Source organism: Diadema antillarum, unplaced genomic scaffold, assembly GCF_040938485.1.
Source record: "Diadema antillarum isolate AM-2024a unplaced genomic scaffold, OU_Dant_1.0 seq00000911_RagTag, whole genome shotgun sequence".
NCBI classification, from domain to species: domain Eukaryota; kingdom Metazoa; phylum Echinodermata; class Echinoidea; order Diadematoida; family Diadematidae; genus Diadema; species Diadema antillarum.
In genome coordinates this window covers 17,460-33,118 of record NW_027271767.1, presented here as the reverse complement: position 1 = coordinate 33,118, position 15,659 = coordinate 17,460, and the positions used below count along the sequence as shown (strand labels likewise).

Below are 15,659 nucleotides of genomic sequence, written 5' to 3'. Positions count from 1 at the left end.
ATGGTTGACCAATGCTACAATGTATGTTAGCTCAGATTCAAGCAAATTGTGTTCAATTATGAATTAAATGGCAGAGTAAAATTTACTGTTGGTAATTGAAAACCACCAAGTCTAAAGTTGATGGTAGAATCAGTTCTTAAAACTTAATTTATGTAATACTGCTGACAACATCTGACAGAATTCATTCATACTACATAAAGCGTGGCGAAGTAGGTCTATGACTCAGTCTCATACTGTAATATTTTTCAGCTTAAAGGTCTGTGTCAAATTCTAAGATTCCATCATTTATGTTCATAAATCCAGATCATGGATTTTGATGAGACATGTTGAGAGAGAATACCAGGTGACAGATGAAAAGCAGTCTGTGGTTTTAGAAATGGCAGATCAGTTGGTGTATGATATTAACTTTAGTCTTCTTTTTATTTTGGGGGTCCTGCAGAAAATGAATTTCCATGATATGGAGGCCAATAAGTCATTCTCATGACTTAAAAGTGTTACACTGTGTCACTAGTTTACATGATGACCCATTGATCTGAAGAAAAGAAATGAATTGTGAAGTGCTGCAATTCAGATTTTGATTGCTTACAAATGCTGATGTACACTTTGTATGCTGCTGATATTGTTATGTTAATTCACAATATGTGTCTTTGCCAGAGGAAATGTCTTCACTTCACCATTCATAGTAAAACTTGTGGACTCCCAGATGCCATTTGTAGAATTTTGTTCAGCAATGCAGTAACTGTCTACAATTCATTTAATCTGCAATGCATCAATTTGTACATGTTCATTAACCTCATGTTTATGATACACCACTTTCTTTTCTTACCCCTTCCTTACTCTTTCTCCAGGGAATATTTCCCAAGAGTTATGTACATATCAAGGAGGTGGAGAGTATTGGGTGAGTATGAAGCACAAGTTTTCATTCCCTCTCAAAACATTCTTAATGTTGCAAGTCTTAGGTATGATTTTGTATACCAGAGCTCCCCCCCCCCCTCCCTGCCCTCATTAAAGACATTTTTTTTTCAAAGCAACATTATAAGCAAAATTCACAGTTTGATTCATCATCTGCTGCACTTGTAAAGAAGTTTTGAAAAGCAGGCAATTAGCACCAGGGTGTGACGGTTTTGGTCAATGTGGGTACTGTTCAAGTGTGAAATCAGCTAGGGCAGAAAGAAAGGGGAAAATGAATGCAAAACGAAAGAAAAAGATTATGGATTTGAAAAGTTGATTTATTGCAAGGTACGCAGCTGATTTTTGTTTGATTTAGGAATGAACAGAATCTGACATGGTCTAGAATGTGCAATTGGCATCAATCCGTTGTTGTTCCTTCAAGCGTAGGGAGATACATGTATTGCACCAAGCTGATCATGCAGGAGTGATTGTGGAAGAAGTCTCAGTACTCCTTATGTGTTTGACTTGTTCCATAAATGTGACTGTTCTGCATTTTGCCCTCATACTGTACAGAATTGGAGCATGTGTCATAATGGTTCCTAATGGTACAACTTGTGATAAGGCTGCATTCACATTGAAGTATTCGGTATTCGCTATTCGCTATTCGCTATTCGGGCACCGAGTACACCATCACCCGCACCGTCAACTCACCATCCCATGCAGTGAGGATTTCTTCCTCCTACATCCCAGCAAATCTTATTAACAATTTCTAAACTACATCAGAATGTCAGTCTACATGCTTATTTTTGCTAAAGGGCAAATCCAGACCAAAATTGTCATTATTTCATAAACGAGAGACGGTATACGCTGCAAGAAAATCGAACAAGCTTGATTCCCACTTTGCTATACTATTCGCAGCTATTCAGTACTTTCGAATAGTGCCCTCCTATGTGAAGCGGTGTGAGGAAATCCTATTGTTCGATTCAAGCTATTCGCGTGCCCTCGAAAACGAGCCCCGAATACCCAAATAGTATACTTCTATGTGAATGCAGCCTTAGGGATGACATAGGGAGGTTTGTTTTTTTTTTTTTGGGGGGGGGGGGGGGAGGGTGGGGGGAGAAGGGGCAGAGGAGGGTTATCTAGGCTGATTTCAGAATCAATTACTGTTACAGATGGGTGAACATGCAATTGTAATCTACACCATGAAGGTGAAGAAACAAAACAAAGCAATGGTTTAATTGAAAATTTCAGTCTACAATATTGTCATTTCCACGACTTAATGCCACACCCTTTGAGAGGGGTTTACACATAGTTTTATAGCTCTAAGATATGACTAATGCTCTGTGGTCATAAAGCCCCATAACTCTGTTTGCTGAGCATCATCTTCAAAATACCACTGATATTTGCCCAAATATTCAGTAAAAGAGGTCACCAATGGTAATCACTGAACATTGTGAGGAAAGTAAACAACATGAGTGGGGATTGGAATGAGCTCAAAGGCATTGTCTATAACAGTGTGCCCAGTTTGAAATATCTCAGCTGAATGGTCCTCAGTGCTGCCGGAGACTCTGATACTGTGTGAATACAAAGCTATTTTGTCTACAGTGTAACAATTAAAAACAAATGAATGCATCAAAAATAGTGAAAAATCTGTAAGCAGGTTTACCAGTATGACACTGTATATTTAATATTTTCCCGTAGACAGTAGGGTTAGAATAAACCATGTAATGAATGGTTTATTAACATGACATTTTTTCATAGATCTCCTGATAGTGATATTTTGTATCCTGGATGGTTTTGTTTCATTTGTTTGTTTGTTTTGTTTTGTTTCATGCATTTCATGCATTTGCATGTCATCACACAGCTCAGTCAGCAAAGTTCAACAATTACTGACATTGAGCTACAACAATGTACCACAATATCAGAGACTTTAAAAATATAGGGCCTTGTTGGTTGGTAAATTACCGCACTGTTCCAGATATGTGACAGTATACTTCCTATTCAATCCAACAACACTGCCGGAAATGGGTTTTACTTTTTGTTTGTCTACCAGTACAGTAGGTCCAAATCCTAGTTATAGTGTTTAAATCTAAGAGAAACATTTTGTAGACTCACAAATATATCAAAAGTGTGTGAGGAGTTTGTTTTGGTCTTGGGTGTACAATTACTGCTGATGACAGCTCTATTGCTGGCAGATTGAAAAATGTGAGTGAAATTCAACAGACTTTATGATCAGTGCAATCATTCAGATGCCATCTGTAATAGTAATGAGCATAATCTCCTGTTAGCACCTCGAAATAGCAACAGTCATCAGAAGATGTCAACCCGAACATTTATCATCCTGTATTCTTCACGTAAAATGTTAACCGATGTCACACTTATTCTTTTCATATGAAACAATTTTTCTATGATTCTTCTGAAGAACTTGTCTAACACCAAACTTGTCAAAATCGTTACACAGGAGACATTAACATTCCAGTGACAAATATTACATAGTGTTTAGAATGTCAATATAACATTTAGTATGAATATTGCAATTATTGGTCATTTACGAGATTTGCTCAAATATGTTGTTTCATCACAATGCTGATCACGAAAACATAATTTTCTCTACAGTGAATTTTCATTGTAACCCGTTGAGGATGAGTCCCGAGTATACTCGGGCAAGTGTCTTGGATATGGGAAATGCGTGTTGTAGCAAAATCAGACCGGCCTCAACGGGTTAATGTCAGTAGAGCATGTTGGCATTGTCCTATAATTGATATAGACCCTACCAAGTTTGTGAGTGCTGGTACTTGTATAGTTTGAATAATTCATATTGCATAGTACTGTGCATATTATGTGCATAGTGCATCAGCAGATTAACTTAATATACTTGCCCTGCATGTGCATGATGTACTTTATTTGCCAATAATCATGCACATAAAATCAGTGCGTGCCTGCTCAATATCTACGCTAACAGTCAGCCTCACTTTATTTGTGGTGATATTGATTTCCAAGACCGAGGGGAATAGGGGATGGGGTTTGTTTAAGGGGGATGAAATTATGGATTCTCTCCATGGTAGCGCTCTGTTTGTAGCTTATTTTTCTGTAGTCCCTTCTATCCATTGACTCGCATAGTACATGTAACTAAAAGACAAGAACATTTATGAAATATTTGCTAGCAAGTCACTCATTTTTTTTTTCCTGGATGGCCAGATCTACAGTATAGTATTTTCATGTCAAAAGCAAAATCAATTCTTGAATTTTCAGTACCATACTTTGTTTTATTTAAAGTCTTTGATATTTCTAGTTCATTTTGAATATATCCACATTCAAGATTTTCGGATCTTTGAGATGAGTGGAATGTGGATTGCAGGGCATCCATACTTCTCAAAGGGCTTTCTCATACCTTGCTGCTACACAGCTGCTGTAGAAAGAGAAGCAATAATGACTGTACAACAGTATAGCCAATCAATGCTACAATTGTACAAGGTGACATTGTATACAGGGTTTTTTTTTCCATCATCCTTATTTTATTTCAATTCCCTTTTATGATACCTAAACAGCAAAGGTACTGAAATATCTTCAATCAATCTTCATACCAGTGAAACATTCCATAAGTGTCTAGATCTGTGCAAACAACTAGCAACATTGGAATGTCATGAGTAGAACTGCCTTTTCATGAAGCATTTCTTAAGAAAAGAAATCCATCATTGATAATTTTGTTGTTGTCTGTGGGTTTATAAAGTGAAGTGAATTGTAAGAGGGAGTTAGTGAATCCAAGCATTCCATCAGACACACTCATGAAAACAGAATAGTTACTGCTGTCTTTGTCCAACATGACGCTGCTTGATTCATACAGTGTTGATTTGCTTGTCTTGTTGCCAAGTTTGTCTGTGAAGAGAAGGAGGACATTTGACAAGCAATAAAGACCCAGAAAAGTCTCCTACTATGCTATCAACAGGTGGTCTGATGGGTATTCCTAGGGCATGACATACAGATTTACTACATGAACTCTTTTTTGAGCAGGGCAATTTGCCAGCACTCCCCTCAGCTATAATAATCAATGCTGATTCCCGTGGTGACCTCTTGTGTACAACTGACTGCAGGGCTCTTGATAAACAATCTGGTATTTTGATGCCTTCCATGGCACAGTCACCTTAGCTGGATTTTACAGAAAAAACAACAACAAGTAAATGTAGATGAATGGAAGGAAAAAGGTTTCATTAAAATCAGACCTAAGATAAGAAAGTTGATGTGAAAAATTCCAATATTTTCATGAGACAGGAACAACTACATGTATCGTACAACTTGGAAGAGATTGATGACGTCACCACAACTCAAATCTCCCAGGGATCAGTATATCAGGATCAGTATATCAATCTTCACTTAAATTTGCTTGTATTTGCATGAAATTAGAAACATTGGAAGAGTAAATTGCATCCTTCACATTAACTTCTGTATTTGTAATCTTGTAAAAACCCATCAATAATGGCATTTAGAAGGAAAGGGTACATAGCTGCTTAATCAGCATCAACAACATGATTTTTGTAATATATACACTGTAGATTGTATTTGTGTGCAAACCAAGTGGAGAGTGGTGAGTTAATGAAATTGCCCCTTTGAGGTAGGATGTGTTGTTGTAACCAATATCAGAGATTGGTGAAAAAGTAGCTGCCTCATTTCTTGTCAAAAGTTGAAGACATAACTGTCTTATTTCTTGTCAAATGTTGAAGAAATTATTACTATTGTCTTTGTGGTGTGGAATTGCACTTTGAGATAGCTGCCCTCAGCATAAGGCGTCACTGATGGTCTAGAAAATATGTATTTATGGGGCGTCATTTTGAATTCCTCAACCCATAAATTATTAACTCAAAACTATGTAAAAGTGAGTAGGCAAGACTGGTGATTTTTTCTTTCTTTCTTTACTGGGCCAATTTCAGTAAACTTTGCATACAATGTTTAAAGTTTGGGGGATGAGAGTACTTTTGTACAAAATTTAACATCTGGACAAATATTTAGGTGTGTTATAATTTTTGTGACAGTTTTTAGTGGAGCCAGAAATTTCAGCAATATTCAACACAGTGAAATATTCCTTATGTCTGGTAAATCTTTGAATGCCATTTTGTTTGTCATGTGTGCCTTCTGTAGCATCTCAGAATCGAAGTCGGAAAGAGTAAAACCAAAGGAGACGCCCATCATCCAGGAGCTGACAGCTGTGTTAAGAGAATGGTGCGTCCTGTGGAAGCAGCTCTACGTGGTGAGATACTGGCATGTCTTCTATTCTTTATGTCCACTTATGTACTGTAAACGGGGAAATTTTCGCGGTGTTGAAATTTCTTCGCATTTCGCGGAACCACAAACTAGCATAATGATAAAAGCATGCAAATATTTTTGTTTGGCATATGTTTTTCTAGTTGATTTCCAATGTATGTCTTGATTCCATGCAATAAAAAACATGCAAATCCCATTTTACCCGGCCGAGCGTGAAAAATTACTCACGCAAAGATATCTACTTTTACAATATGTGTCAGCTTTATTCACAGACATCGAAGGTCTGTAGACTGCAACAACTTCTCAGGCATAACAGCATTTCTGACATTCTGTTAGAATCATGTTTAGAATTACACACTGTATAGACACTGAAATGACTCTCCTCACTGGTAACAGCAAACAATTCTCTGCATACCTTCATGTGAGAGTTCATACTTTTATTGGGAAGATCCTATTGCAAAGGCTCAGCACTAATGTTGATGTAGGGAGTGGAAATGAGGGTGTGTAAGACCAATATCTCAAAAAGTTCACTGTTTCCCCCATCTTTATACATGGTATGCTCTTGCAAGCGTGCTATTGGATGCTGAAAGCTTATTAGTTTATCATGCCATGTTCAGAGAAATCCAATTATGATGGAGGCCAGGGAGATCATGGTTAATTCAATTTAAAGGTGTACAGCCTGATAATGCCAGTCAATATTGGTAGTGAATCGATGCATACACATAGCAGTTGATTCCGTCACAGCATTTTGATAGCATACATGTATGTATACTATTGTAGCTTTGGTTGATTGCCAATATCAAATAACTTAAATGGAATGACCTTGTGAGCCAAAAATATTTCTGCTGCATTAATAAGTGCTCTATTCAGGGGAAATTAGGATGATGTCTTTGCAATGTAAAAGAGATTTGCAGGTCCTATGGATGATTTCCGTCTGTAATACACACATTTTGCAAGGGATGCAAGCTGAGTCCCATGGCAGACTTGATACCCTAGCCGCAGTAGCAATGACAGAATTGAAAGTGCTTCCGTTGTGTGCCCTGAAAGGACAGATTTCATGGTTGCCTTCACCAGTGTTGCTGTTAGAGGGAGGAAATCTGTTCTTTCCTCTCATTCTCTTTCCTTCCCCAGTTTGCTTTCTAGTGGTTTTGATTGAAGACATCAAAGGAGATTTGACTTTAAGAGGGTCTTAGTGCTTGGCAGTAGTTCAGTTTCAAAGGGTTGGTCAAAGTCTGTGATGACAGGATCTTTTAAAACTGGGTCAAGTTTATGAAAAACAAAACAAAAAAAAAAAGGGGGGGGGGGAGAAGTACAGTAGAGCAGCTACAGATTACCATCATTGACTTCTGGATTTTCTAAGAATGGAAAGTAGGGGATTCCAAGGGATTTGTATAGGCCTATTTGAAAAGAGCCTTTGAGATTGCCATGATTGTTTTGAAGTGGGAGATAGCAAAACGGTGAGGTAAATGAAATAAGATGAAGGAGGCAGTAGGAATTAGTTTTGTTTTGTTTTTTCTGCGTGGTAGTTTTGAAGGTGTCTCAGACAGTCCTTATGTTTGTTACATTCTGTGTGATGGTGTTGCACCAAATCAAATTGAATGCCCAAATTGGTTTCATTTTCAACCTCACCTTGTGTGTCCATGATTCATGTCACATAATTCAACATAAATGACATTTCAGCTGTGAAAATGAAAGGTCAAAGGAAAGAAGATGATGTTACCTTGTCATTTTAAAGGTTTACCTGATGTGTAATAAAGATACATGTTAACTGTGCATAACTCTGCGTTATGCCAGTGATTTTTTATTTCCCAAAGAATTGAGCTTAGAATCTAACTGGACATATATTGTATGTCCCATTGAGTGAATAGAATAGTGCTCTTCCTTCACCAAATCATTGCAATTTTCCTTCATAATTTCATGAGGTTTCCACCTTTCCAGTTCGTTGATGAATCTGTACATTTGTATATGTACAGTGTATGCTACTTGACATTTACAGCCTAATTCTCATTGAAGTTATTCCAGGAAACTACCAAACAAAAGGAAACTACCAAACAAAAGGATTATGTAGATCATAGAGAAAGTCCTGTAAGCTGGTTTGCATGTGTAATACTTTTCTCAACAAAATAAACTACAAATGACGATAAATGAAAAGTTTTTGAATGGGGCATCATCAGTCCATACCAGTACACATTATGTGTGACATTGTTTATTTATCTTTCAGCCTATGATATGTATGTTTTTCTCCTGGGATATGATTACTGTGTGTTTATTTATGTTTGGTTGAAAGGCATTGCAGTTTTGATGACAGCAATTATTCCTTTGCCTCCTTGTTTGATATCTTCTGCATCCTTTCTGTCATTTCCCTCCTCCTGCTGGTTTGTTGTCATAGAAACGGGACTTGGAGAAGTACAATCTGGTGCACAAAATGCTGGTTGAGCTCATCGACTACCGGAGGCAGATGATTTCAGGCACACTACCAGTGGATGAGATCAAGGAGATGAAGCAGCATGTGACGGCCAAGATTGACTTCACCAACAGGCAAGTCTGCCTTCTTGTTTTGGGGTGTGGTTCTGTAAGCATTCTAGAGGATAATACACTGTACATCCCTCACCATATTTAACTATAGATCTTTTATTCCCTTTTTCTTCTTTTCTTTCTAACTCTCCTATTATACTGCTATTACTGTTTCTACTACTTCTACCCTTACTACTACTACTACTACTACTTCTATGACTACAACAACAACAACAACTACTACTTCTACTACTACTACTACTACTACTACTACATCTACTACTACTACGACGACAACGACTATGACCAGACTACGACCATGACTACTGTTACTACTACAACTACTACACCAATATTACTGCATTTTTTCCAACAGGACCCTGGATGATAGAAATGGCCAAATACTAGTCACCCAAAAACTAGGCAGTATCATTCGTTTTTCTTAAAATGGGAATATGTTAAATTGAAAAACACAAAGACACAGAAGCTCTGCATTTTGTAACATAGGTTGCATGTTTCACAACTCTGATTTAAGTATCACAACTTATTTCAACTTGATGAATGAGATACTTGTCCTGTGAAGGCAGCTCACAAACAACAACAAATACAAGCACAAGCTAGTACATGTAGTACTCACAACAAGTAAAGGTGCAGACAGGGATTGCCTTCATTGTTCATTGTCAAACATGAAAGTCTGTAAAGCCAAATGTTTGATATATATACCTAGTCATACACCCAAGTTCTATCTCGTATGAGGCATTTTTACTGAGATTGAGAAGGTACACTGACAAGGACTTTCACTATTAAAAGAGAAGCACTGGGTGGGACATCCCCATCTGACATTCCAGCCCTGTGAATATCACTGCTCCCAGATGGTTCCCGCCCCTGGGTGATGGGCAGGGGTCATGACCCCCACCTCCCAGTGGACTTCCGATAATACCTGGATGCCCCATCCTTCCATATCAATTTCTGTCAAAGTCAAGGGCCAATGTTTACAGTGGCACTTTGGCATCCTTGCCTGTATATCATGCTCACTCAAGATTGTATCCCCACGTACCACACTGAGAGAGTGCCTAGCCCAACACATTGATTTGCATGTGCATGTATGTGTAATATCCATGTACTTACAAGAAGAAAAGTCCAGGTCTCCTTACAAAAATAGAAATCGTGGAATACGAACAGCTTGTTAAAAGCATATCTGATCAGTTGTGTGTAGTCTGTGGTATACTTCATCTTGCTGCACAGTTTTTGTACTGTTATCTCATGATCATAAAATAACTTCCATCAATTGTGTAGCAGTTACAGACTAGAATAGATTCATTGCAACTATTTTTCAAGATGTATAGGTAGTAAGGATGTTTTGGTGATGCTTTTGTTTTGGAGATGGTCTTCAGTGCTATTATATGCCACCAGGGGACAGTTCCACTGTAAATGTGGTCCTCTTATTAACAAGTGGGACAGTCAGTTGAGTAGAATGGTATGGTAATTCTGCGTAGGCTTGAGTGAACTGACTTCAGGCTCCGATACCTTGTTGATAGGTATGGAACCTCTCATGTGTGACCATAATCCAAGGTACCCTGTCAAATGGCCAAACGTACACCTTCCCGTGAACACGCAGGGAATCACATACACACACTGAAACGCACACACACACACACACACACACACACACACACACACAATAAACAGATTACAAGGGATTAGTGACAAGGATAGCATCTTGTGTACTTTGAAGGTTACTAATACTCTCTAGCTACAATGTAGATACTGGAAAAACTCAACAAAACAACAGACAAAGAAATAAAGAAGAAATCAAACCTCTTTTCTTCAGTAGAAATCCTCTATATCAAAATGTCTTGAACATAGTCTCAGTCTGAAAGCCAACATTTCACATCTGACAGTATAAAGCTGATAACAGGCACAAGTCAAAGCTGCTTTTGAATTACACAATAGGCATTGGATTTGTTTAGTGGACTGTTGTACTCAAAGAAAGGAGCACTTTGGCAGAAAAAGAAGCACCCCAAACCTTGAGTATTATGCAGCTGAAGCCTCAAAAACTGTCAACAGAATTGAGGGCAAGTAGCTGGAAGCATAGTTATTGTTTGTCGCGGAGAAATGAAAACATGTAATTCTGGAAGTCATGTGGCTTCCCTCAACAACCTGTCCAACTTCAGTTTTGGGCAATTCTCGTGAAATTTACTCTTGTGAAATCAGAAGGAAAGTACAATGTTGTACTTGATGAACTGAAGTAATGAGTCTGATTAGCAGCAACCCGACAGACTATGCTGAGGATTGATTCAGGAAATTTGAAGAACTTGTCTTTCAGTGTGTCAATTACAATCTAACCAAAAAGGGGAAAAAAAATAATAAAGAAGTATGCAAACTGAAGGCATTGACCTGATAGAGCACATTCTGCTTACATGTGATGTCAATACAAGTTTCATCCTGATGTCACCAGTTTTGAAGTGCTGATGAGATGTCATAATGAGATTAAGCAGTCATGTAATTAGATTTTTACACTCTACTTATTGTATTTCGTGTGCCAGTAGTATGGTGGATTAATGTGTATGGCCATGGAATTCCAAAGTGTAGTCCATGTATGAAGACAAAAGAGTTCTCCTAAATAGATGAGGTCGTGCTTTGTATCTACCAATACAACTGGTCTCTGTCCTCAAGACTTACATAGCAGGTTCTCAGAATACCCACTGGTGTGTCCTTGATAGCATTTTCTGCTGGTACTGAATGACTATTTTGATCCAGATTTCACTGCACGACTGATCACATAGTATGTACCCTTGTGTTGCTCTACAGGAAGTTGGGATTGGACCTGGTGATCAGAGATGAAGAGGGTAGCGTTCAGAATCCCACCCAGCTCAGCTCTGTGTCGCTACACAGGATGCATGAAGTGGCCACACAGCGGATCATTGGGCAGCAGGAGACTTCGGTATATGCACTTCCTATTTTTTTAAATTAAACCAAAAGAAACCATACAGCAAGCTCAGAAAATCAGGAAAAAAGCAACATGTATTCATGACATCACAAGAAACAAGAAAAGTATCTGAAGAGCATGAATTATGGAAAATAATGGCTGTCTTTGCCAGTGCAACAAGAAGATTTGTACTGAAATACAAAAAAAAAAAATATTGTACAAAAACATTAGAACAAACTGCTTCATGTCAGTGTATGTGATATAAATTGTGAAACATTTGCTGACAATTGATGAATGTTGAAATGTGTTTGACATTTTCTACATATTTAGAAAGAGAGAGAGGAAAGATTTAATGATAAAACAGTGATGGTGAATTCTCATACATTTCCTGTATATTCTTTCAGAACTCTTATCTATGGGTATGGGTACTTGAGTAGAATCTCTAATTGTGTAGGAGTAAGTGGATATTAGATTAGTAAAGGATGCCTTGTAAAGAACAGTTTGCTTTGTACCACGTAGGCATAGATGTACAGTTAAAATCATTCCCTTTTAATTGGTTTGGATGGTGGATTGGATGTCTTATTTCAATTTTTGTTCCCCAATTTGTTCAATTCCCAGTTTGATTGGATGTCTTATTTCAATTTTTGTTCCCCAATTTGTTCAATTCCCAGTTTCTACTGAGGACCAAAAAACAGAGTACTGTGTACTCCTACAACCTGTACGTCATGGTGAAGAACGTGGTGTGTAAGATTGGGGAGAATGCCGACGTGCTCATGAGCCTCTACGATGGCAAACTCTTCCAGCATATCAGGTCAGTTTATACCTGGGCAAAACTTGACAGAACTCTGCATGTTTAACCAAATAACCAGCCTTCTTCCACTTGCACTGTAGAAGCCAGTACTTGAGGAATATACACCCAGTGCATTTGATGGCATAAAAGAATGATCCTCAGATCATTAGAGTGTATGATAAAATATGTTAATATGTTAAGGATAGCTCACATAGAGCAGAATTGTATAATGCCATATCAATCAAAAGGTCAAGTCACAAAGAAGCAAGAATGTAGTATCCGTAAGTGAAAATCAGTATGCTCTCAGGAATGAACTGCTTATTAAAGACCATGCACAACATTTAAAGCATCAATGAGTCAAGGGAAGGCAAGTTTATGATCAATAATCGTAACCTTTGCCAGGTTGAGATTTGAAGCTGTGAAAGAAAAAAATAACAGAGACTTCCTGATTTCAGATTCATTCAGGGGGTAAATGTTGGTCATCATTATCACATTTATAGCTACGACTAAGTGACTATCTTGAATTTTAAAATGTGCAATGTGAAAGCACAGTACAAATTGTAGCTCAGAGGGAGCCAATGCTTTCTTTCTTCCGCTCTCATGAAGTCGAAATACAATCTTCTGTGTTGCATTAAAGCCAGTCGTAATCATTACTGCTGATATGGGCTGTTGAGACATCTGAAATTCTAAGGCAAGCAGTAATACATGCTATTAAAGCACATCCTTGGTTTCATGCTGGCCATAAACAGAGAATAATCATGTGTCCTGTGGCAATGATTTGTAACTTTAATCTTTATTCACCAAAGACTCTAAAGAGGTACAAGGTTATGCCTCTGAAAATACAATTATAAGATGTTATAGACAATGCAAGCAGTGACATAAAATACTGGAATCACAAAAGTTCTACCATGTTTTTGTGTTCTGGGAAAAATCACTTTGAAAAGCCTTGTGAAATGTTATCTCCTCTAGCAATGTTGTTAACCCATTGAAGGCGAGTCCTGAGTATACTCCGGCAGGTGTCTATGGGAAATGCGTGTTGTAGCAAAATCAAACCATCGTCAATGGGTTAGTATCATGTTGAACAACCAAGCAAGGAAGTGAATGAGATAATCCATAGAAAAGAGAATTCTACAGACAAACAGCAGAAAGTCATGATTCTCTGACATGTCTCTTTCACAGCGAGGCGTATGTAGTCAAATGGAGTAGCAAGGGAACACCAACCGACCTCAGCTTGCTGCACAACCTGAAAACCATCTTCACAGTAAGCATATGCTAGTCTTCCACACATGTTTATCAAGGTTCTCCCTATACCACCTAAATCAGTAAATAAAGCTCCAAAAGTGCTCATTTTTGGTCTAATTATTCTTTGTGGCATTCTTAGCAAATGTACTTGAAGAAAAATTTGGTATAAAAATCGATTTCTTATTTATTTTATTATTTTATGAATTTCTTATGTATTTCTTTGTTTTTTCGACCTCTTGTTTTTGTTGGTTTTTTTTTACAAAATTTGTGGCAGACACTTTTTGAAGCATAATACTCCTAAAACAAATTAATTTTAGCCATCGAGAGTAAAAATAAGCATATTTATATGAACCATGTGAAAAAACTCAATTTGCATTGACTTTGTACACAAAATCACATTTTTGAGCCATTTTCGGCCTCACGTGCACGTACAAAAAGTTATGTAACTTCAGAACCGTACCCCCGGGCGTCACAAATTTGGTGTCAAAATGTGCGGGAAACTCGAAAGAAAAAAGTCATAGAGCATCGCGGTGAGAGCATTGCGTGTTGCAGAGTAATCGCGAAATGTCGGGGGGGGGGGGGCCTTGTAGGCCCTCCCCCAGTCTTTTTAGGGTTAAGGTACCAGCCCTTCTCACATACAGTGCTTCTTTAGATTCATGTATTGGATACTAGTACTCATAGTACCAGAGACTCCAACTCTCCCGTTTTCGACGGGAGTCTCCCGCCGAAAGCCCATTTTTGCACAATCTCCCGTTCTCCCGTTTGAGATTTGATTTCTCCCGCCCTGGCTCTGTGTCTCCCGGTGGAAAGGATTTCTTACTTATTTCTATCGTATGTTGAAAAAATAGCCTTAGATAGCATCAGAGAACATCTAGAATCCTAGGAACTTCGCGCTTCGCACACATCAACTTGGAGTCTCCCGTTTGCTAGGGGTTTCGGGCGGGAGAATCTCCCGATCAGAAGGTGCTTGGGGTTGGAGTCTCTGTAGTACCATAACAAAATTTATTGATTTATGGCTGGTTGTGGTAAACACATTGGATTTCTCAGTGCCCATTTTTCAAATATCAGTGTCCAGTAGGAGTGGACTATATCTGATAACCAGCTGAATGAAGTGAAGTATGTTATTGCATGACTATGTGCATGGTGTATTCTACAAATTTTGCTGACACTGTTTCCCAAAATGTTGATAACTTGTTTTGTTTTGTTTTGTTCTCTATAAGTTTCACAAAGCAATAATAGACTTTGTAAAGGGAAGGTATCCCTTAGGAAAGAATACGATTCTGACATGATGAATTGGTCCACTTGCAGTTACTACTGAGAGGACTGTAAAAACTACATTCTAATGAACTTTTCTTTACTTTATATTGTTGACATAAATGTACATAAACAACAGACATGTTTCTGTCTCTTCTGTCAGGAAGACAAGTCTGAGGGCTTGAAATTTTTTTTTTTTTTTCTTGGCTGGAGAGGCAAAACTTCCGAGTAGCATCAACTCATATGGAAGTTTTTGTTCTTTTTTTAGAACTGTTAATACCAGTAAATCCTGAAATGTTGGTTATTATAGAGTATAATGAATTTCTCTCTTTTTCTCTCCATTTTAGGATCTTGGTGCTAAAGATCTCCAAAGGGACAAGATATTTCTTGTGTGTCAAATCATCAGGATTGGTGAGTGCCTCCATCTCAGTCAAAACATTCCCTCCCCAAACTTGCTGTATGCCCTGTATTTTGAAACATTTTGACATGGTTTCATTAAGAAAACAGTAAATATAACATTCATTTTTTAATTGATCACATATCTTTAATCCTCCTTTGTTTGTCTGCACATCAGAGTTAGTTTTCTCTTTCCATGAGGCTTGAACATTTCTAAAAACTATGACATCAAATCAGCATTATGTCATGAGAAGGGAATAATCATACATTCAAAAAATAATTCACAGAGGCCAATTGAATAGCTCCCAGTGAATATAATTCATAAAGTCAAATTGAAAGGCTCCCTTTCCTCAGAATTTTTTCCTCCACTACAGATACTCTGACAGA

General features: G+C 37.9%; 1 protein-coding gene across 1 annotated transcript; it reads left to right on the top strand.

The window, feature by feature from the left end:
* Window positions 1-15,361, top strand: LOC139741239 (dedicator of cytokinesis protein 1-like). The gene is made up of 8 exons (XM_071651837.1): window positions 1-21; window positions 849-898; window positions 6,025-6,133; window positions 8,537-8,685; window positions 11,473-11,605; window positions 12,262-12,401; window positions 13,560-13,641; window positions 15,224-15,361. Exons 1-8 carry the CDS (start codon window positions 1-3, stop codon window positions 15,359-15,361), a joined length of 822 nt encoding a protein of 273 aa, XP_071507938.1.
* Window positions 15,362-15,659: the final 298 nt, after the last annotated feature.

Bases quoted from the DNA above. Each gene is read 5' to 3' on its own strand.
- LOC139741239 (XM_071651837.1), top strand. From the start codon at position 1: ATGGTTGACCAATGCTACAAT. The intron at 22-848 runs GTATGTTAGCTC...CTCTTTCTCCAG, and splicing joins TGGTTGACCAATGCTACAAT to GGAATATTTCCCAAGAGTTA. The intron at 13,642-15,223 runs GTAAGCATATGC...TCTCCATTTTAG, and splicing joins ACCTGAAAACCATCTTCACA to GATCTTGGTGCTAAAGATCT.